The 21390-nt window shown below is 37.5% G+C and overlaps 2 protein-coding genes and 2 non-coding genes across 7 annotated transcripts in view; 1 reads left to right on the top strand and 3 right to left on the bottom strand.

Annotated features, from left to right (window-relative positions):
- Positions 1–1701: 1701 nt before the first annotated feature.
- Positions 1702–4566, bottom strand: LOC122976379 (OX-2 membrane glycoprotein-like). The gene is made up of 5 exons (XM_044344835.1): positions 4227–4566; positions 3589–3753; positions 3456–3485; positions 3279–3350; positions 1702–2769 (listed from the first exon to the last, which is right to left on the bottom strand). The coding sequence occupies exons 1-4, from the start codon at positions 4531–4533 to the stop codon at positions 3301–3303; spliced, it is 552 nt and encodes a 183-aa protein (XP_044200770.1). The 5' UTR covers positions 4534–4566; the 3' UTR covers positions 1702–2769; positions 3279–3300.
- Positions 4567–6345: 1779 nt separating this feature from the next.
- LOC122977962 lies at positions 6346–6464 on the bottom strand. The gene has a single exon (XR_006402175.1). It is a non-coding gene; the product is annotated as a 5S ribosomal RNA (ribosomal RNA).
- Positions 6465–6829: 365 nt separating this feature from the next.
- Positions 6830–6948, top strand: LOC122976798. Its single transcript, XR_006401056.1, has one exon. It is a non-coding gene; the product is annotated as a 5S ribosomal RNA (ribosomal RNA).
- Positions 6949–10085: 3137 nt separating this feature from the next.
- LOC122976543 (voltage-dependent L-type calcium channel subunit beta-4-like) overlaps positions 10086–21390 on the bottom strand; it is a 35330-nt gene continuing 24025 nt past the window's right edge. For 2 of the 4 annotated variants that reach the window (XM_044345090.1, XM_044345092.1), the window contains 7 exons: positions 20873–20953; positions 19690–19748; positions 19098–19207; positions 18678–18829; positions 16904–16999; positions 16150–16335; positions 10086–15892 (listed from right to left, as the gene is read on the bottom strand). In XM_044345090.1, coding sequence (XP_044201025.1) covers positions 15629–15892; positions 16150–16335; positions 16904–16999; positions 18678–18829; positions 19098–19207; positions 19690–19748; positions 20873–20953 — 948 coding nt within the window. In that variant the 3' untranslated portion in view covers positions 10086–15628. The remainder of the gene's footprint in view (positions 15893–16149; positions 16336–16903; positions 17000–18677; positions 18830–19097; positions 19208–19689; positions 19749–20872; positions 20954–21390) is intronic. The other 2 variants (XM_044345091.1, XM_044345093.1) reach the window with 1 other exon arrangement.

The raw sequence follows: 21390 nt of genomic DNA, 5'->3' as shown, positions 1-21390 counted from the left end.
ATCCCATTTCAAGGACTGTATTGTTAATTCTGCCTGCATAGTGAAAATATGTGATTTTGTAGTGGTGGGTGGTTGAAATGGCCTAAAGGTGCTGCTGAAGGAACGTAGCTGTGCAACACTGTTTTACTTGGAGTGGGGTGTTACCCACCTTTTTGGTAACTTTCTGACTGAAGAAAGAAAACCTCAAATGAACATTTTTTCAGCCGGTGTAAAACTTTAGCTCACTGTACATTGATGTAACTTTCGCCACCCCAGCAGAATTAAAGACATAACCCTTGGAACAGGTTGATTTTGACACTGTGATGCTAAATCAATTCAAATGTTTTGTTAAAGAGCACAAAGAGTTGCACCTGTAGAGTCCATGAACAAGCAGGAGACAGCAATGTTGCCTCACTGAAACAAGCCACCTCACAGCCTGGCTGCCAGGTGTTACAGACAAACTGGTCCCGCTTGTTCAAACAGGTGTCTGCACTGCGAGCAGTTTTGCGTGGAGTGGGGTGTTACCCACCCTTGTGGTGACTGTCTGACTTTGTTGAGGTTGTGGGTTCAACTCTGAGCCAATCAGCAGTGCAAAACTTGACTTGATCACTTGTTTTTTTAAGTTAGCAGCTGTATTTAAGATGTAAAACTCTTGGTAAAGGTTTGACCCTTGAGCCTCACTGTTTTAAAATATGCCACTCAAAGGTTTGAAGGTTCAAGCCAGAGCTGCTTGGAGATTTTTTAAAGCCAATATCTTGAGGTATGACTGTTCTGGTCCAGTAGCTCAGTCTGTCTGACAGCTATTTAAAGTTTCTGAAGTTGTGGGTTCAAACCTGAATCACTCAGATCTATTAAAAGTCAGACACCACTGAAGATTGAAAACATTTAATGACATCATCTTTATACCATCTGAGTCAGTGGTGCACTGTGTTCAACAGTGCCATTAAACTTTTAAGATTGTCACTTCAATCCTGGTTTGACCAGCTGCCTTGATTAAGATTGAAAACCTTTGGTCAAACCTCTTGGCAGCAGTTTTACTCTGTGGCTCATTGTGTTAGACGGCTGCACTTGAGCTTTAAGATTGTGGGTTCAATTCAGAGTACTGGCTTTTTAAAAAAAATAAGTGAATAACAGGTAAAGATTTAGATTCTCTGTCAAAATACCTTTTTAGGGACCTGCTCCAGTAGCTTGAACTGTTTGCTCACTTTTTGACTTTGTTGAAACTGTGGCTTCAATCCAGCCGCACCACCGAGGACTGAAAACATCACATGAAAACATTGTGTCAGTGTCAATCTGTAGCTCACTGTGTTGCACAGTCAGTCTGAGTCTGGGTTCAATCCTGACGCAAATTTTCAAAGTGAGCTTCTCAATTAGTTAGCTTAGTCAGTTAGCTTATCAACAGATCTAAACCTGTCCAAAACTGTTAATTAATAAATATTGCATGTTGATCCTTAGCAATTTCCATTATAAATTTTCAATATAAATAAATTTAGATCTCATGTCAGCAATATCTCAGGGAGGCATCTTTGCTTACCTTAAAGAGTTACTCAGAAGACCTCAGAGATGAGCACAAGCCAGGAACTTTGGTTGGAGTGTATAAAAATACAAACCAGTTTTATTTGGTTTTTACAAAAATGAATATTACAAAATGTAAAAAGTAAAATACAAATACTTGAATGTAAAAGTCAAAAAAGAAACAACTATGATTGAAAAGGAGTCAAAAAGGCCAGAAGACAAAAAAGGAGCCGGAGCTAAAACACAACAGAGGCCTAAAAGCAAAAAAAAAAAAAAAAAAGCAAAAAAAGCCCCGAGACCTCTTTGGCCTCCACTTTTATATCATTCATCTTAAAGCATCAACATCTCAAAATCCATATGTAGTCACCAACCAGAACATCAGCAAACTATTGGGTAATTTTGGTTTGCGTTGCACAACACAAAATTCTTATAATACTCTAACAATATAAGATATTTTAACATTTTCGAGACTTCACGGTTCAAGGTCAGGGGTGCAGAGTGTTTGTATCTGGTGCAGAAACCGCAGCTCGCTTTGCAGGCCACCGACTTCCTGCTGATCTAAGCAGGAGTGTTAACTTGCACTTACACAAAAGTTTAGTTACAGTTCAACTCAACTGACAATATTTTCCATCATGTGTTTTAGTTAATTATCAATTTTAATTGAATTATTACAGAGAATCTTTTTAGACGTAGTTTTGGGTGGAAAAATAACCTTTACAGAACCTTTAGAGAACGTTCTCTGAAGGTTACCTAAGGGTTTTTTAAATAACCTTCAGAGAACCTTTAGGGAATGTTCCCTAGATTCAGAATAAAGCTTGAAATATAAATAAGGTATTTCAATTAAACACTCTCCAACCAAAATCGTCACAGAAAATAACATTTAATGTTGTTAAAGAATTGGTTTTGATTTGTAAATGAATGTGGGTGATTCTTACAGTATCTGTTGTCCACAGTTGCTTTATACTGTATGAAAAGCTTCAGTTCAATAATTCCCTGCAGTGCCATTATGCACAGCTGTTCATTGTGTTTACCCTCATTAAATCAGCTAAAAACGACACCAGGCTGCTACAGATTAACCACACACACTTGTACACATCTGACTATTTGGTTCTACGTTTTTATGAATGACACATCGGGTTAGCGGGGATCATAGCCTCTTTTCCAACTTTCTCCTCAGCAAAAGTAGCATTTCATGTTTTATCCTTGGATTTTCCTCCTGAGATGTTTGTTGTCTGATATGTTCGTTCTCCTGTTTCATTAAAGCTGTTTCGTAACCTTCACATAAAAACAAGACATGAGATAATTTCCACTCACATTGATACAATTCGTCATACATATTTCTATCACTGAATTACTCTGACAGTTAACAGTTATGTGGATAAACAGGCTGACTATGAGTACACAATGGACCATGAAGAGTAAAGTGCATCAGAATCAGCTTCATGTATAAATAACCCATTAGTTAGAGAGATATAGAGACAGAAAGGAACTTAAATACTAAAATAGAGAGAAGACAGATTAAATCATTTTCTGAAGAAGCAATTAATAATAAATATGAACAAGTGAATAATTATGAAATTGTCTTAATCATAATATCTCCTTGGCATCCCTGTGTGACAGACTGAAGGATTTAAGAACATTTATATATTATTTATTTATAGGTGTTGTCTGTATAGATTCTTTAAGCTCTGTGTTTCCTCTTAATGTCAATAAATTATTACCATATTAACTGTGAGACACTTGTATCACAACAAGACAGATACTGAGTTGAAAGTTGAAATTACCTGTTCTTCACGACAGTGACGACTAAAGCAACTCAAACACTACCATGAACAATGCACCGATTAAAGTGAAATCTATGAGAAAAAGGGGGAAAAATGTGATATGAACACTAAACATTCATAAAGCAATTACAGTTTAAATGTGAATTTTGAGTTGAGACAACTTTAAGGTTAACTTACTCTTATTGGATCCAGATTCATCATTAAAACCTGAAAAATTAAACCCAATCAGAATCATAAAACAGAGATCCAACTTGTGCACTGTTTCCATGGAAACTAGACAGCACAGCTGTAGTGGTGACGGTGACTGTACCGTTGGTGTTGGTGACATTGACTGTGCTGTTGTGAGAGAAGTAGCGGTCTCGTTGTGGGACATTCAGAGTTCCTGTGGGAGCAGGACGACCTGTGGCCGAGCAGGACACAACTGTCTCTTCAGTAGAGTTTGATTCTCTGATTTGTAGAATGGGTTCATGCAGCTCTGCAAAGACAAAATATTAAAAAATATCACATGGAGCAAGTTCTTACAAAAAAAATCAGCTAGTTTTCTGATTTCCTGTTTTGTAACATTATAAATCAAATATATTTGGGCTTTAGACTGAATAAAACAAGTATTTTAAGAAATCTTTTGGTTCTTGGACATTATGATGAGCAGTTGTCTCTGTTTCCTAGATTTCATTTCACAAACTGAGGAATTTTATATAATGATAATATAATTTAAATATCATGATCATCATGTCTTCTTACATTTGGGAATAAAATAAACTTTTATGACACTTGGATGCAAAGTGTGTGAAATGCAGAGTATGTACAACATGCTTTTAGTGGTTTGAAGTATTTGCATTTCATGGAAAAGTGATGGCAAGCAGACAATTTAACAGCCATCATTTCTAACTGCCATCAAAACTGTAATTCACCATGAATATGTCTTCAAAAGTGAAGAAAGGAGCTCACCATAGAGTCGGAGGCAGGTTCTGCCTGTCAGAGAACCATCAGGAAACGTGTTAAACAAACAGAGATAGCAGCCTTCATCCTGCTCCATCACCTTCCTGATAACTATGGAGCAGTTCTGCAGTCCAGCATCTTTAAACTCCACTTTCCCCTTAAAACCATCATTCACTGTTTCTCCAAAGTGTTTGTGGTAGGTGGCAAGATTCTTCTCCTTCCCATCAGGTGAAAGTTTCTGCCATGTGACCTGAAAAACATCTTTAGACTGCATGAGCTGACAGCTGAGATGGACATCTTCTCCTACTGCTGCCATCACAGTCTGCTGTGTTTGTATCACAGCTGTTAGACCTGCATGGAGGAAAAGAAATATGGTGTTTAAACTGTGTGTGAACTTTAGGTTGATGTGAACATTTCAATACAATTTATGTTATAAATTGATACTTAACTGCTCAAAATGATTTAAAGTGTGATGGGGAAACTCAGTGATAAAATATGATTTATTTCAGCAATTTTCAAAGTAGGACAGGCTGCAGGTAAAGTACTAAACTTTATTATAGAGACTGAACAGTGATGTTAAAAGTGAAAAAGAGTGTGAATCACTTTAAGCTTCATGTTAACTCATAAATGTGTTGCTGGTTGGTTGTGGTGACCACGGATGTTGAAAACAGGCAGGTAAATATGTGGCTGTTTTTGAGACTTATTTATCATAATTAAGTTCCTAATAAATAAAGCATGTTGCTTTTTTGTCTTAGTTTGCTGTACATAAAAATTGTCACCAGCAAGAAACATTCACCTGTCACACTTTGAATGTGGAAAACAAGAATAAAACAGCAGGATTGAATATTTCTTCACAAAACATTCACTTTGGGTTAGAGTTAAAAATACACAGGAATCCTCCTTCAATGTCAGCAGAAAAATGACTTCTGTAAAAGTACAGACTACTGTAACATCTCTCTCTTACCTTTTGGAAAGACTCCCAAAACAAAAAGGACAGTTATGACTGCAGCTTGTGTCATCATTGTTGAAAGTTTAAACTCAACTATACTGATCTCTGTTGGTATCAATGTCAAAATAATAGTTAATAGTTATTTATTTTAGTTATCACTAGAATAAATATAGGTCTACATATGAATCAGTAACAATCACTGATTTGTTTCTAAAACGTAATATAAAACAGCGTATAACGTCTCTGAGTCCCACGATATAAAGAAACAATCCATTCAGTCTGAGTAACGGTGATATCCGGTTTGTTTCGTTTTTGAATTTGCGGAAGATGCGGCTTTAACACCCCCAGGGTCACTGGTTTGTGTGCGAGGCGAAGATGATGGAGACAGCTGTCAGTTCAGTTTAAGTTAACAGGACTGAATGTCGCGTAATATATAATATATGTGTCATGTATGTAAGATTTTTTTCCTTTGAGTACCTGTGAATACCTGTAGTCAGGGGCTGTGCGCATTTTACGCACGCCTGGCACAGCAGCGGTAACTTTATTGTCTTTAATGAAACCATGAAAAACACTGAGCCAGAGAGTCTGCTGTAAGCTTTTTGTGATTAAGATAAACAGTATTTGCATGTTTATTTTACAGTAATAGTGTTAAATTGTTTAGCACACACCTGGTTATCATCATTTTAGTCATTTTCTCACTAATATATGGATTCAGATGCTACTATGTTACAGTAATTTGTCTTTATGGCTTATAATATAATTTATTATTGATATGGTGAGAGTGGTTTAGTTTAGATTTTATATCATTCATCGATGGAGTTAAAGACACATGCATTGATTAATTGTTTTTTTCTTCTTCATTGGACTGAGGGATTATTAATAATTTTGGAGCATCATCTAGAGGTTTACAAGAAAAATGATTTCCTAATGATGTTTTAATGTAGAGAACTTGATGACATGCTACATACAACATGCAACCATACCCAGGTACTTACATTGTATTATTTGATTCGAAAATAGCTGTGACTCAGGTTTATATATACACATTTGGTTAAAGTAATTTAGTCTGAAGATGCACAAATGAAAAAGCAGGTAATAAGTTCTTCCTTTCCTCCCTCTTGTTGTGTCTCCATTAAAGAAGCAGCAGCGTCCTCTGCAGTTTGCATAGAGAAGTGAAAAAGCTTACAGCACCTGGTATTCCCAGGCGGTCTCCCATCCAAGTACTAACCAGGCCCGACCCTGCTTAGCTTCCGAGATCAGACGAGATCGGGCGTGTTCAGGGTGGTATGGCCGTAAGCGAAAAACCGATTGCCAAACAGGCCTTTTATTGATGTCGATCATCAGCATCATGAACATCTGTGTGGCTTTATGTAGATAAAGACATCAGTGTATTTTCTGAGCAGGAACCTCTGGTTCCAGTGATACAATCCCCCAACATTAACAAGAATGATGAAGATTGTGTGTTATATAATAATGTGTACAGATAAGCAGCTGAGACATGGAGAGGAGCGCGCAGTTACAGCTGTTACAGCCTCATTTAGTCTTCTAGTAAGATGTGTTTTATCTAGACAATCTACAGGCTACATATACAATCAGCACACATATAAACAGAATACATGACGTTACATCATGCATAAATAGTGTGTGTGTGACTGTCTCTCTCGCTTACGGCCATACCACCCTGAACACGCCCGATCTCGTCTGATCTCGGAAGCTAAGCAGGGTCGGGCCTGGTTAGTACTTGGATGGGAGACCGCCTGGGAATACCAGGTGCTGTAAGCTTTTTCACTTCTCTGTACAAACTGCAGAGGACGCTGCTGCTTCTTTAATGTAGACACAACAAGAGGGAGGAAATGAAGAACTTATTATCTGCTTTTTCATTTGTGTATCTTCAGACTAAATTACTTTAACCAAATGTGTGTGTGTGTGTGTGTGTGTGTGTGTGTGTGTTTGTATATATATAGATAGATAGATAGATAGATAGATAGATAGATAGATAGATAGATAGATAGAGAGTCACAGCCCTTTCAAATCCAATAATACAATACAACCTTCAAATCTTTGAGAGGGAATTTAACACAGTGAGCCATAAATGTTGAAGCTTTATCAAATGTTTTCAACCTTAAATACAGCTGCTAACTTTATAAATGTCTCAAGACAGGATTGAATCCTTAACTTTTAAACTTAACTGTTGCTGTCAAACTCAGTGAGCTAAAGTTTTACACAGCCGATTGGCTCAGAGTTGAACCCACAACTTCAACAAAGTCACACAGTAACCACAAGGGTGGGTAACACCCCACTCCACATAAAACTGCTGTCTGTGTTGCTGCTCATCACACTGGTGACACTGGGAGCTGCAGTGCAGACGAAGAAACCGAAGCAGAGAAACTCCCCAAGTAAATGGAGATCCAAAGAAAATGTCTGTTAATGAAATGTCAAGTGTAACATCAAGGGTACAGACACTCTCCTTGAAGACTGAATATCAACTTTTTGTGTTCTTAAATGTCATTCATACTCAGACAAGAACCAAAGTCACTTTAACTGAAATGTATTCATTGATTTAGCATCACACTGACAGTTTAACAGGGTCAAAAATATCCCATTTCAAGGATTGTATTGTTAATTCTGTGTAGTGTGTTACAGACCTGGCTCAGGGTTTGCAACAAATGAGAGAGTCCACACACTAATGAAAGGTGCAAAAAGATATTTAACCAAGCATAGCACAGCAGCCCTTTTATATCCTTAGGCAACTCCCTCCTCAGGTGCAGCCGATGAGCTCTGACGGGCCTCTTAACACTAGCACTCCTGGAATAAAGACAACAGCATTGTAACTGGAGAGAACTGGAGAAAGGTAAATAGGAGAGAGAAAGAGAGAGGGACGTCACAGGTGAAAATAAAGTAATTTTGTAGTAACTGGTGCTGGCTTGAACCTACAAGGCTATGGGATAACGGAGCGACTAACAGGCTCATATTTTCACCTGATCTTCTATCTTCATTGTTTGGTTGACTTTTAAAAAGTAGTGATTGAGGACCGAATTCACTACTTCAATGAAGTCAATAAGCTACCTGACATCTCAAGCACCTTTGTTGTTGAGTTTAAAAATTCACAGGTTGACACACAGTCATGAATTTACAATCTTAAACATTTGTTTTGGGCTTTCAAACATATTGAGGGTTGAGGCTCCGTAGACACTGCAGATAATTGTTCAAATTTTCTTTATTTCTGGGCTTGAAGTCATAATCTGTGCAACTGCAGTCAAACCATTAGACCTACAGTATGTCTATGAGTGATTATCTTATGTGAAACTGAGTTAGAATTGGCCCAAGGTTAATTTTGCAACTTCTTAGACAACACCAGTATACTGATTGTGAGAACTGAGCCAGTTATGAGCATGTCTGTACGAAATACAGCCTATAGATAGTAAATATGTTATCATTTTTATGGCCCACAGGAAACTGTATTGATGTGAGAGGTTGTCTGTCATCAGCTGGTATCAGCACTGACAAGCTTCACCAATGATCCTGCCCCCCAAAGCTGTGATTAGACAATTTATTATTATTATTTGCCATGGACTATACTGTATATTTTCATCTCAAAAAAGAAAAATCTCCCTAACACCTCCTCATGAAAACTTCAAGGGCTCCATAGAAATGCGAGCAGATCTTGTATTGACAAACACTGACCCCATGTGGTCAATCAGATACTCCAATTACAGCGTCTGGATGAGGCAGGTACACATGTAAATAGACTTTATCCAGTCGAGTTGTTTACTGTCACTATTTACTTTTATATCTACATTTGCTAGGTCAGAAAACATATTTTGTAAATACAATAGTGGCCCTGTTTTGCCAAAAGTTGACCGCTGAATCATTTGTAATATATTCATTACATCTGCGTTTGCTGGAATAGATTTTTATATGACAGAGATCATAAGTGAAACTCTGTTTAGTAGTGGACTCTAATATCTCATCACAAATTAGCAAAATTAACAAGGCTGTACCTTCATCTGTATCTGTACCAACATGACTGTGTATCAGTGACAAAATAAAACAGGATATATTAACATTGTAATAAAAATAATAAACTAAAAAAATCAATTTAAGTATAGAAGTGTTACCCAAAGTATCACAACTAAAAATTCTTTCAAAATGAAATAAATGCTCTCTTCCAGAAAGTTTATGGATACGTGATTATTTACACAGTATTTCTAGGTTGTGGTCTAAAGAGTGTTAAGAGTATTTTATACATTTATTTTTATAATTGCAGACAAATGGTGCACATATTTTATAGATACTATAGTTCCTAATAGATTTAATTTAATAGAGCAATGTTTCATTCTCACAGTTGCCTGCCTTCAGTTTTTGATTCAGTTATTTTAATAATATATTCCTCAATTATTGTTAATACATAAATAAAATAATAAGTAATTTGATTTTATTGATGCATTTAGGCGTCATTAACAGCAGGTTTGGTCCTCCATACAGATAAATAAAATAATGTCTTTAAAATGTTTGTGCATTGTATCATTATTGGAAACTCATTGATACTAATACTGTGCTAGAAATGGACATGGCACCTCTCTGATATAGTTATACTCCTGTTTATTTTATTAATTATAGGCAACTACATATTGTACTGTTCTGCCTTGACTGTATCTACATATAAAGGAGTAGAGCAGCAATCAGGAGATAGTAGTACCTGCTATTCACCACTAGATGTCAGGTTTGGTTATAGTTTGGTTAAGAGTACTTTGTGATTTTATTATAATGCCCCCTAATCCCTAAAAGTTGCCAGTTTCTCTGTTAATGATTTAAAATTCAACAGAGACCACAAATTGAATATAAAACCATAAACAGAATATACGGTTCTGTGTGAAACAAACATTCATTACATTGACAAAAAAAATCCTGTCTACAACTTTAGAACGACTCTTTTATTTGGAAAAAGAAATGTTTTAAGTCACTTGTAGCTTTGCCTTAAACACAATCACCTCCAATTTCATGTATTTTCTTTAATTCCTTTTTATAAATTAGAATGGTATATTATGCATGCAATACCGCATTAGCCGCTTAGGTTTTCATCTTCCACAGGAAAAAAAAAGATAAAACACAAAATTCCCTTAAAAGTCCAGATGAAGCTGCTTGGAAAAGGGTGGTTGGAGAAGCCACAGCATGAAGCGATGTACACAGTTTGCGGTTGCATAGTACAGTACATGAAGTTCCTCATTTTAAAACAGCATGCCGTTTTGTATTGCACATTACTGAAACTTTGTATGCTGGACCTTGCTGTTGTTCCAAGTGTCCCACGTAGGTCGTCATCTCATTTCAGCACATGTATACAGCAAATAGCATCTCTCAAAGACATTATGTACATTTATTTGTTATAAAAATAATCGCCAGCAAATATTCATCTATTACTTTTCTACTGGAATAAATGTTTGTTCTTTTGCTTCTTTTTTTTCTCTTTTGTTTTACATTTTACCAAAGAAAATCCTCCCTATTAAGTTCTGTATTTTGTGGTCACCTTGAGATTTAAATCCAGGATAAATAAAATTAGTAATGAATTTCACTTTTGAGACAAAAGTTTGGCCACAGATAAAGGTGGAACTAAAGTAAAAGAAAGCCGGGACGTTCTTGAGGTCTGTAAGTGAGCGTGGTGTTATATTTTCTGATCTAACTCCACGACTCTAAAAGGACATTTCTAATCATTTTAGGGCATTAACAAAGACGGGGATGGTGCAACGCTGGTCTGGAAATCCCTTCTGATTGTCTCAAGCAGCCCAGCTCAACATTGGTTGGTTTGATTTCAAATGGAAAATGGCTCCCTGTTCAATCAACCAATGGGATTTATGCTATGGGGCAGAATGAGACATAAGCGTGCTTGTAAACAGTAGCATATGCACTTTAACACTTAGTTCCATTTGCAGTCTTGGTGTTTCAGTCCATTAACAAACAAACAAACAGTGTACTCCAAAAGAGATAAATGTGGCCCATATACCATATTCACATTGTAGGAACAGTTTCTCAAAAAAAAACACCTTGCTTACTCTTTTGTGCTATAGAAGTTTTTCAAAATTATTTCCCCCCTTTTATCCAGATCTATACAAAATGATCTATCTTTAAAGAGAAAATGGTATCTTATTTCCAATCTAAATCAATAAATTAAGAGCTGCTTTGCATCAAGGGAAAACATCTGCTCAGTGTTTTGATGTCAGGTCAGGCTTTACGTTGTCAGGGAGGTGAGGAGGAGGAGGAAGGTTCGGCCATGTTCTCCTTTGAAACTTGTTCTAATTAGGCTTTGCAAATTAGGTCCCGTCAAAACGTCTCGAAACTGTGTCAGACTGTAAAATTCTTGATCACAGTCACATATCTCTTATATAGGACAGAATCTATTTCTACTTTCTGAGGATTCAAGTAAATAATTCGCCACCCAGCGTGACAGTAACAGATGGTGCACTTTCAGGAAGTGGCTTCCACCTAGTTTTCTTAGTAATTAACATACATATTATCAAGATTAAAAGTTTAAAGTCCTGCCAGCAACCTCATGACCTCACTATTTACATCTGATGACAGTGTTCAATACTGATTCAGGATTTAGTGTGTCCAAGGTGGAGGGTAAAGTTTTGGTGGATGGTCAACACAGCCTATAAAACTTCCAACTTTCTTTTAGGAGACCAGAGTTCTCGTTAAGCCACAGACCCAGACATACTGTAGTTGCCATGCACAAATTTGAAAAACGCTGGCACTGAATGTAACACAGGGTTTTGCATAATCATCCAATATCAATGTTCTAGGGTTGATTTAAAGATCAGTCAAGTTCTCCAAATTAACCAACAAAACATATCGTTTGTAGTTGCTTTTCAGAACGACACATATAAGCATTCTCTGATGAAAGATGGTGGTTTAGGTTAAAATAACTACTTAGAAAAGGTTATGGAACGATCGTGGACATGCTTAAAACAAACCAACCTTGACTGTTGGTAGGAAAACGGGGAGCGGATCAGACTCCAACCTTTTGTTGAATCATCCACTACCTTTACTCCCTCCTTCTGCAGACTTTTGTGTCTCTAAACGTCACACTTATATACATACTTTCTACTCCTCTCCCAACGAACATGAGTCATAATTCCTACGGCCACTCGAGGGCTTTTGATTGTAAGCAATAATTCTTCTTGTGCTGCCATCTTGTGGTTGCTGCACACTACATGCAACAGGCTTGAACCTTGTGACCCATTGTGGTCAGTGCAGCAACTTTTTCCTCCATACAAGATATATTGTTGACTTACTTTTTCACATACTATGAGCAGGTTTCTACTTCTTTATGATAGAATATTAGAGATATTTGAATTAAAAAATGGAAATCAACCTAAAAGCAGCAGCTCCTAACTTATCTTTTGCTTTCACAGTTGTGATTCACAGTCTTAATTAAAAAGCTTGTCATTCAGATCTTAACTATTTAGATAGCACTCTGTATAGATCTTGGACAAAAAAGCAACTCATTATATGTAAGGGACTTAATCCTCTTTCAAGCCACTACTTATTTGCAGAGCATTTTGTTAGAGGTTCATTCACGGTCTTTACAGCACCAACCTAATCTGGTGCTGCGGCGGTCACTACTGTACTGTACATCATTTTTGTCAGAAGGGAAAGGGTCTAAATGTTAAGAATAGCTTCAACATTTGTCTAAACATGCCAAGGAAAACTTATTCGGTTTTATACAGTACATATCTGATATCAGAGAACACATCAGGAAAACAATCCCACACTTCACTGCAATTTCTTTCCCATAAAAATTATATTTCCCTGGTGGTGTGTCTCTGGGGTCTTTCTTGGACCAAACTTGACATATTTGGGTGAATGAATAATGGTTAAAAAAAATAGTAATAATAAAAAATTAAGTGTATTTAATATGTTACACATTATTAGAGTTTATCTCAGTATTTTATGGATAGAATTTCAAATTCTTAACCAAATAAATAAAATTCATTTGTTCAGTTAATTTTTAAAATTCATTTCTCTGATTTTTTTCATATTTATCAGTTAATTTTGGTAGTCATTTAAATGTCACGTTTGGTCCTCCAAAGTCTAGTGAAAGCAAGCTAACAAGCTGCTTGAACTGACACCTGTTTGTCATTATACTTTGTCTTTCTTCTCATCTCTTAGGTGCATTTGCTTCAAAGGTAACCACGGACACACAGCCAGGGAAACACATGAATCAGATGACACACTTGACTCAGTTTTTATCATCCCAAAAAGATCCCTGTGTCAAGACACAGAAGCCAAGAGCAGCCAAAATTTAAAGACTCACTATCGTGTTATCTTGAGATGACAAACTGTTGAAAAACTGTATTCTTGAAGACTTTTATCCCAACAACTTAACAACCTCATTTTTTCAAGACAACATTTCAAGATTTTTCTGGACTGAAGTCTTCTATTTCAATTTAATGTTCTATTTAGCCTAATTCACAATGAATTTAACATCTGTTTTAGGCTTAAAATTGGCTAGCTAGTACTGTTTGTGATCTGAAGATATTGAGATAATTAAGACATAATCACAAGATAATTTGATATCTCAAGAGAATAAGATATGTACAGTAAACTAGGATAAAGATAACAAGCCTTATAAACATTACTAGCAACCACAGCAGCTCTGTTTCCACACAAAGCACCATGTGGGTTCGGTAAACTCTCGCCTGTGTTATCACAACAGAACCTTTTTGTGAGTGAGAGACAGTTGTTTTAGTGCACTTTCTACCATATAACATAATTCTGAATTAATAGAAACTATTATCATTAGGATGGCTCCTCTTTTGAGTCATGCAACCACTGACACTCTTTAAAACTTTAGTTCCTGAATGACATAAACCAACACTATTCTGCTAACCATTTCTGTGTATTGAGTTACAAACCTCAGGGTTCCAGAGATAGTCATCATTAATTTGGGCCATCTTTTTCTTTTCTTTTTAATTTTTTTTTTCTTTGAGAAAGGAGCCTTATACTTCTACAAACATCAACTTGGTTACAGTAGGGTTCTATTTTACGTCTGGAGGAAACATGCTCTGCAGTCAGGACAGCATGCCAGCTACACAGAGAATGAACATGATGCAACCGATCCTGCCACGTCACATTTTTAATGTTTTAATCCCCTAAAACCACAGGAAGGAACTTCAATGACCATGAACCAATCGCATGAGGCAGACCATTGAACTACTGTACTACTGTTGACTTGGCAACCAACATCTGTACTGTATGCTTGTTTTACCTCTATACGGCTTTGATTTCAATGCTAATAAAGCAGCAGATGCTCTTTTAGGTCTATCAAACACAAAAAAACAGCTCCCAATCTTATTATTCACGCTGGCAGGGGCGAAAACATCAAACTGAAGATCCCAAACTGCTAGATAGGTTCTCACAGCGTTGGTTTTTATGCCAGTCTACATCTCAACAACATCAAATGGCATCTCAAGTAGTATTTTGCTATTGTGTTTCACTACACTATCTGACAGACTTTCACAGCTATTGCCTTCTCTAACTCTCTAAGTGCTAGCTGTTTAGAACAGAAGCTGTATTGCCTTCTCCTACAGTGTGACTGAGATCTGATCCCAGTACCATCAGAATCTGTTCTGCTTATGACGGTGAGGGTCTTCACCCAAATGAAAGCCTAAAGCTATGCTACAGAAAAGCTGGCCTTGCTCAAAGTGACTTTCAAATAGCAAAATAGTTTGGGAATGTGAAGCACCAGTTTTCAAAACTAGCAGCCAGATATCATCTGCACACCCACCCCCCACCCCCTCCCACAAACCCACCACCAACCGCCTGTCCACAATCAGGTGATTTAGAAAATTGGACCTCCGTATCTACACCTCATCGTAGGAGAATCCAGAATGCTAGGTACAAAATATCAATGAAGTGGATGCGGAGTTTGATCATCTATCAGCATGCAATAAGCTAAATGGTGAGAGGATTTATACATGGCCCAAGATAGGGGTCAGCAGCCTTCAGCAGTCTGTGTGCAGTGGACTTCCCTTCGACCTGGTGTGATGTCCCAGGCACTTAGAAGCCCATACACCATCACCATCTGACCATTATCCATAATTAGCTTGCTGACACAGGCAACAAGCACAATCTGCGCTGCATGTCTGCTGAGCATTGTGTTAGTACAATCCCAAAAGGTCCCAGAAAAAATACAGAAATGAAAGGGATTAGTTAATATTGGCATCCTGAACCTCTTGACTACTTGCGCTGTTGATTGACGGGGTTACCCTGGCAGCTTGACCAAAAACATACACCTGAACGTGATTTCATTAGATCTTGAAAGAGAGAAAAATAGCCAGGTAGATAAAACAAAATAACGCAAACCAAAAACAAAAAAGGTACAATTTGGGACCGTCTTGGCTCCATTGCAGCGTTTATTTCGGGTGGAATCTGGGGCATTTGGGCCCCGTTGATGAGAGAAGTGGGCTCAGAGCCGGTGCCGGGAGTCATGGCTGTAGCTGCCCGGTGAACTTCGATTGCGGTGTGGCTTGTATGCATCCTGATAGGGGTCCTGGTAGTCCTGGTAGGGGTCCTGCTGCTCTCTGCTATGCTGTGAGCCAGATGACATGCGATTGCGTCCCTTGTGTGCCCGCTCGTTGTGGTAGTTCTCGTCTGATGTCATCAAGTTGCGTCGTTCGTTTGGGGTAGAATGGTCTCCCGTGTGGTTGCTCTGTCGCATTCTTTGGCTCTGCTAATCACATGAACATACCGCAGGCACAGGTAAGTCTGGGACAGCACTAGCTAAAAATTAGGTTGAAAATACCCAAAACAGCCAGTGTAACCACAGTGTTCCTATCATGACATTTCAATTGGACTGTGTTGGATTGCTTATAATGCCGAGAAGAAGAGGAAGGATTACTGTGACCAAGAACAATTCCTTCTTTAAGGAAAAAAAACATGATTAATTTGAGTAACTAATATTCCCATAAGGGATTAGTGGATGTGTACCTGCAGTCCAGAGATGCTGGTGGGGTAGGGGGTGAGGGTGGTGGGGCCCAGGTTGCGTCCTAGCAGGGGGTTTAGGGGCGTTGCCATCGAGGTGTGGGTTGCTTTCCAGTAGGCCTCGAGGTATTCGGCGAGATGCTCACAGGCGTCCTCCAGCTGGTTCTCATCCAGGATGATGTCAAACATTTCCTGTGAGCAGCAGATGGTGGGAGGGAGGAAAGCAAGATGAAGCTAATGATGAGTATAAGATTAAATGATCTTCACACTGACATTGTGGGTCCCGTAGTTTTACTAAGTACTGTGTAAAGAATGTGATTATATAATATAAAGATACAAGAAGCTAAATTAAAATACAAGATTTAGGATTAAGGGGCTGATTTTAACCGAATAAGCACATAGTTGGTTGAAATAATGTGAACTCAAATTATGTCAAATGATGTTTTAGAACATTTTGTGGGGGGAAAACTTAATAAATTCTTCTAGATTGCTGTAAGTAACATCCCATTAAAACCTCAATTAAATGAAAGCAATTCCTTGTTTGCAGGTGCTTTGTGAATCCAGAAATACATTTATGAAATAGTTATTTTGTTTTTATGCAAAAAATATATCTGAATCTTATTTGAACTCAGGAGACATTTGTCTCTGAGTGCAGAATCATTTGTAAACCAGTTACATTATTTGTCATATAAAAAAAACCTGAGGAAATGGGAAGCCAGCAATCCATTGACCATTACAGTATACGAGGATGGCCACTTACTGGTGGACACTGGGCCAACTTGTCAGCTGCCACAAGCTGGACATTCAGGTGTTTGCTCTGGGACTTCCCTCTGGACTTGACTAGCCTTTGCAGAACCTGGATGACAGAGTAGGAAAGAACAGTATGTTCCAGTTACACTGATCCAAAAGCATTGCAGCTATGGGTGCACTCGTTTCAGGTCACCCGGTAGCCTCCTCATCATGTGATGAGTTCTAGTTCATAACAAGCAATGGGAGATGATTTTCTCTGTGATTTTGTTCTTTGTGTGTGCATTGATTTAATAGAGCTATTCATTTGTTTGTCAGCATGAATGAATGAAATAAGGATCCTTAGGTATAAACATATGTGCAGATTGAATAAAGGAAAGGATAACATAACTGATGCACTGGTTAATGCAACCAAAACCTTAACAGTTGTGGTGACTCTGGTGTTTATTTTTCTACTTTTAGAGGGTAATTAATTATGATGATTTGAAGTTAATATCTTTTCTCTAATCAGTACATCATTTCTCTTTTATGAACTATGGGACTGAGATAAAGTGAACTGATTGTTTTATTAATTCAATCATTGCCTACCTTAGTTCATTTTGTTTAAATAGCCTCACTTAACCCACCTAATGTATGCTTGTCCATGTTAATGTAACAGCATAATTGCGGGTGAAAAAACACCCTTCAGTTGCATCATTTTTATAGGTTTGCACAATTAATGTGCACATTAATTTGGGCTGAGGACACTGAACTCTTGTCATCTGCATTTTCTCTGCGAATTTGGGAGTTTTACCTTCTAAAATTAAAAATGAAAGATGGTGAACATTAACTTGATTCCAATATAGGCTCAAATATTTCCAATTTGACAACTTTTAAGCCACAAAATTGATGACCTACATGTTAGAAAATAGAATTTATATAAACTATGAACAGTCGAATGTATAAAATATGAAAAATCCAAATAAAGTTTTGATTTCTGCTCGGAATTTTCGAAATGTGGCAGAATTGGACTCATGAACTTAGTATTTTTAAAATCCTGTTTACCTGGTCAGAATGAGGTTGCAGTCTGGTTTTGCAGGTCATAATGTTGCTTTCTGATTTGTTTGTTTGTAGCTTTACTGGTCAGCTGTATCACAGCGTGCATTTTCCATGCTAGGAGGGCATGTGTGTGTTGAACAAATGCGAAATCCACCTGACCAGTGTGTCACTGCCCTTAAACAAATGCACCTTTTAAATCCAAATTTGAAGACTCATCTTTACTGATCTCTGCTAGTATTTGAGAGGTTCTCTTGTGTCTGAGTGGTCATCGCTGTAGTCCCAGTGTAGAGGGAAAGTGCAGCAGGCGTTCTCTTCCATGCAAAGGTGCCCCAGTGCAGATAACTTGGTGCAGAAGCCTCTACTAACTCCTACACTCTAGTCAGAGGCTTTAAAGTACAGTACTTCATGCTGGTTTAGAGGGAACATCGTGCTGAGTTTCTATACCAGTGGAGGGAAAATATCAACCTATAGAGACTGTTACCTTTTAAATGCTGGAATTCTTTCTTAACATGTCTAGGTGTTCTTGTTGTTTGTCTCCACCAACTGAATGAGTCTGCTGTGGGACAATAGCTGTGGAAATCATATAACAGTAACAATTTTCTTATGCTAACTTTTGTTTTGTCCAAGCTTGACATGATGTTGAGGCTGATTAATCCACCATACCCACTAAATAAACTGGATTTGTGTGGGTACCGTATTTGCCTTCGAACATCGATTTCCATTAAACCTGCCCTCCAAACAAACAGTACCTTTGGCGAGGATACTTTAACATGGACGATGATGGGGGCCAGGGAGGTCTTGAGGAGCTGAGCTGGGTGGTTGATGGTGTCAGCGTCCAGCACCACCAGCTGCAGGGAGCGGGCCAACTCAAAGATCCTCTCAATCTCACTTTGCACCTCAGCTGAAGAGACAAGATACGATTAAAATACACAACTCTGTGTTCATGACGGAATCTGTAAAGACTATCAGTTTCTACCAAAAGAAACTTGATGCATTCATTTAATTCTTAAAAACTTTTTACTCTAAAATGTTGGTGATTTTGGTTAGCTTCAGTTTTTATGTTTTTCCCCGTCTGCCCACAATGTAAAAAAAAAGCAACTTTGTTTTCCATTTTGTATGGACTACACTGAAAATAAACTGAACACAGTGGAGCATGTGGCATTTCTTACCTAAGCTGGAACGAGTGTTGGATCTTTCAATGATGGCTCTCTTACTGGGGTTGTTGAGAACAGATCTTTTGGCTAATGATATATCTGCAGTGACTCGTGTGATAGATATCCTGTTAAAACAAGAGAAAGAAAAACAACATGAAAACAGATTCACATGGATGCAGTTAGATCCTCAGAGATGTACAAAAAAATTGTATTTTGTCCACAATACGGACAAAGTAAATATTGAAAAAGTAAGTGCTAGCTTTGATCGTTTCCTCATGGTTGGCTTATAGGGGAAATACAACAAAGAACTGTAAATTTTGCCATTTCTTGAAATAGTGGATGTAAAATAAAAATAGGTCTCTCCATTGTTTTTATCATCACACTGAATAAATATATTATCTCAAGCTCTTTTATAATGTTTTCTATTGTAAAAAAGCTGTTTTTGCACAATCCTCTTAGGCTATTAAAATAATCATACTCAAATACAGCTTCATTTCAGAACTAAATCAATATATGCTGCACAACAGTTTATAAGACCTCTGTGATTGCAACTCTAATTCTTTTTTAATGTAATTTAAACATGTTAAAATGCAGTGGTTTGTATTACCTGCCATCAAATCTGTGCTTGAGGAAGTCGAAGAGTGCTTTCTGCATCATATCGGTTACCTGCACAGAAGAAGAGAAGATGTTGGTAAGTCACAAGAGTAAACTAAACTTTCTGCATGTAGCTCTGGTTCTTTCTTTGTGGAGTTTCCATTTTTTGCAAGTCCTCTGCCTTCCCCTACCAGCTAAATCGAATCGTTGAAATGAAGACTTGTAATTGCAATATGGGGAAAAGGTCATGTAAATCTGTCTGTCTATGGAGACTGATCACTCTCTTCATACCTAATGCATGCCAGGAAAGGCTCAAGTCCTTATGATCCTAAATATGAATAAGCCCCCATCCATTAGGCGAATCCAGGAGAAAAAGACAGATGGCGTTACTTCTATTGCTAAAAACCAAAATGATGTATGATCTGATGTAAGAATGAACCACAGCGACTATTCTGGGAGTTGAGTAACCTTTCCATTGTGGATTTGTACTTTTACTAGTTTATTGTTGTGTAAGTTTTTCCTTTTATCTACTGTAGGTGTGCATTTTTAATTGCATCCATTGCATTTTTAACTTTATATACCTCAACTTAACAAGTGGTGGACACATTAATCAACTACTACAACTACAACTTTAAATGCTCAAATGTATCCAGATTTATTCACAGCAGCATTTTCATCTCTTTTCATATTGATTTGTCTTTGTCTGCTATATCCACACCCTCATCTTTGGGGTTAGAATGGATTTGTGGATACACCTCATCATATGTGTAATACATGTCAATAACTATTATTTTGTGCAGTCTGTGTACATGTATTTATAAACAGTAATGGAAGAAATAAGACAGTTAAAGGAAGACACTCTTCATAGAAAAGCCAAAATCTGCCAATTACACAACATATTTTCAGCTGACCTCCTAGTCTCCTCATTAGTCTGGCTGAAATCTGGATGTTACGTGGGCGATGACACACTCACATTTAACTGCGCCAACAGCGAGCTATTTTGGGGGACTCGAGGAAAGACGTGTAGGACTCATCTCCTTTCAGTGATCTTGTCCTTTCTGCGTGTAGCTCTGATTTTCATTACTAATAATGAATGAGGGTATGAATCATTGCTATTTATGGTGTTTGAACAAAAGCTCTTAATCAGTGATGAGTATGAGTGGACATTTTTGATTCTCTTTTCAACCACAGCTCACCTCATAACCCTTGAGCGACGGTCCCACCAGCACTACTGGCCTCATGGAGGGAACCACGTCATACGGGGGGATGTGTTCCGTCTGTTAATGCAAAGATGTTTAGTCAGCGGCAGTTTTCTCATTAAGAACAAGACAATGGACCCAAAATAACTCCACAGAAAAAAAACACTGTTAAACAATCAGAGCAGACAGCTGTAATGGACTGCAGAGTCAGATGAACTTGAATTACAATCAGATGTGTTAAATGGGAGGCTGGTATATTGCCATGTTGGGGCATGTAGCAAATGATAACGTACTAAAGGTCAAAATGTAATAAAAAAGAAAATATGTCTTGACTGAGATTGCTACAATTTCCCTGATATTGTAATTCATTATCATACTATTTATTTTTCTTATTGTTATACTTTATATTAGTCTTCTGGTAAGTGACTTCATTAACAGATTTAGTTGTAATTTCAACACATTTAGAGGAACATGTTATTACATTTTGACCAAATAATAAATGTTTTATCATTTGC

The sequence above is a fragment of the Thunnus albacares genome, chromosome 24 (assembly GCF_914725855.1).
Source record: "Thunnus albacares chromosome 24, fThuAlb1.1, whole genome shotgun sequence".
Classification (NCBI taxonomy): Eukaryota; Metazoa; Chordata; class Actinopteri; order Scombriformes; family Scombridae; genus Thunnus; species Thunnus albacares.
This window is presented reverse-complemented; position numbering and strand designations above follow the sequence as displayed.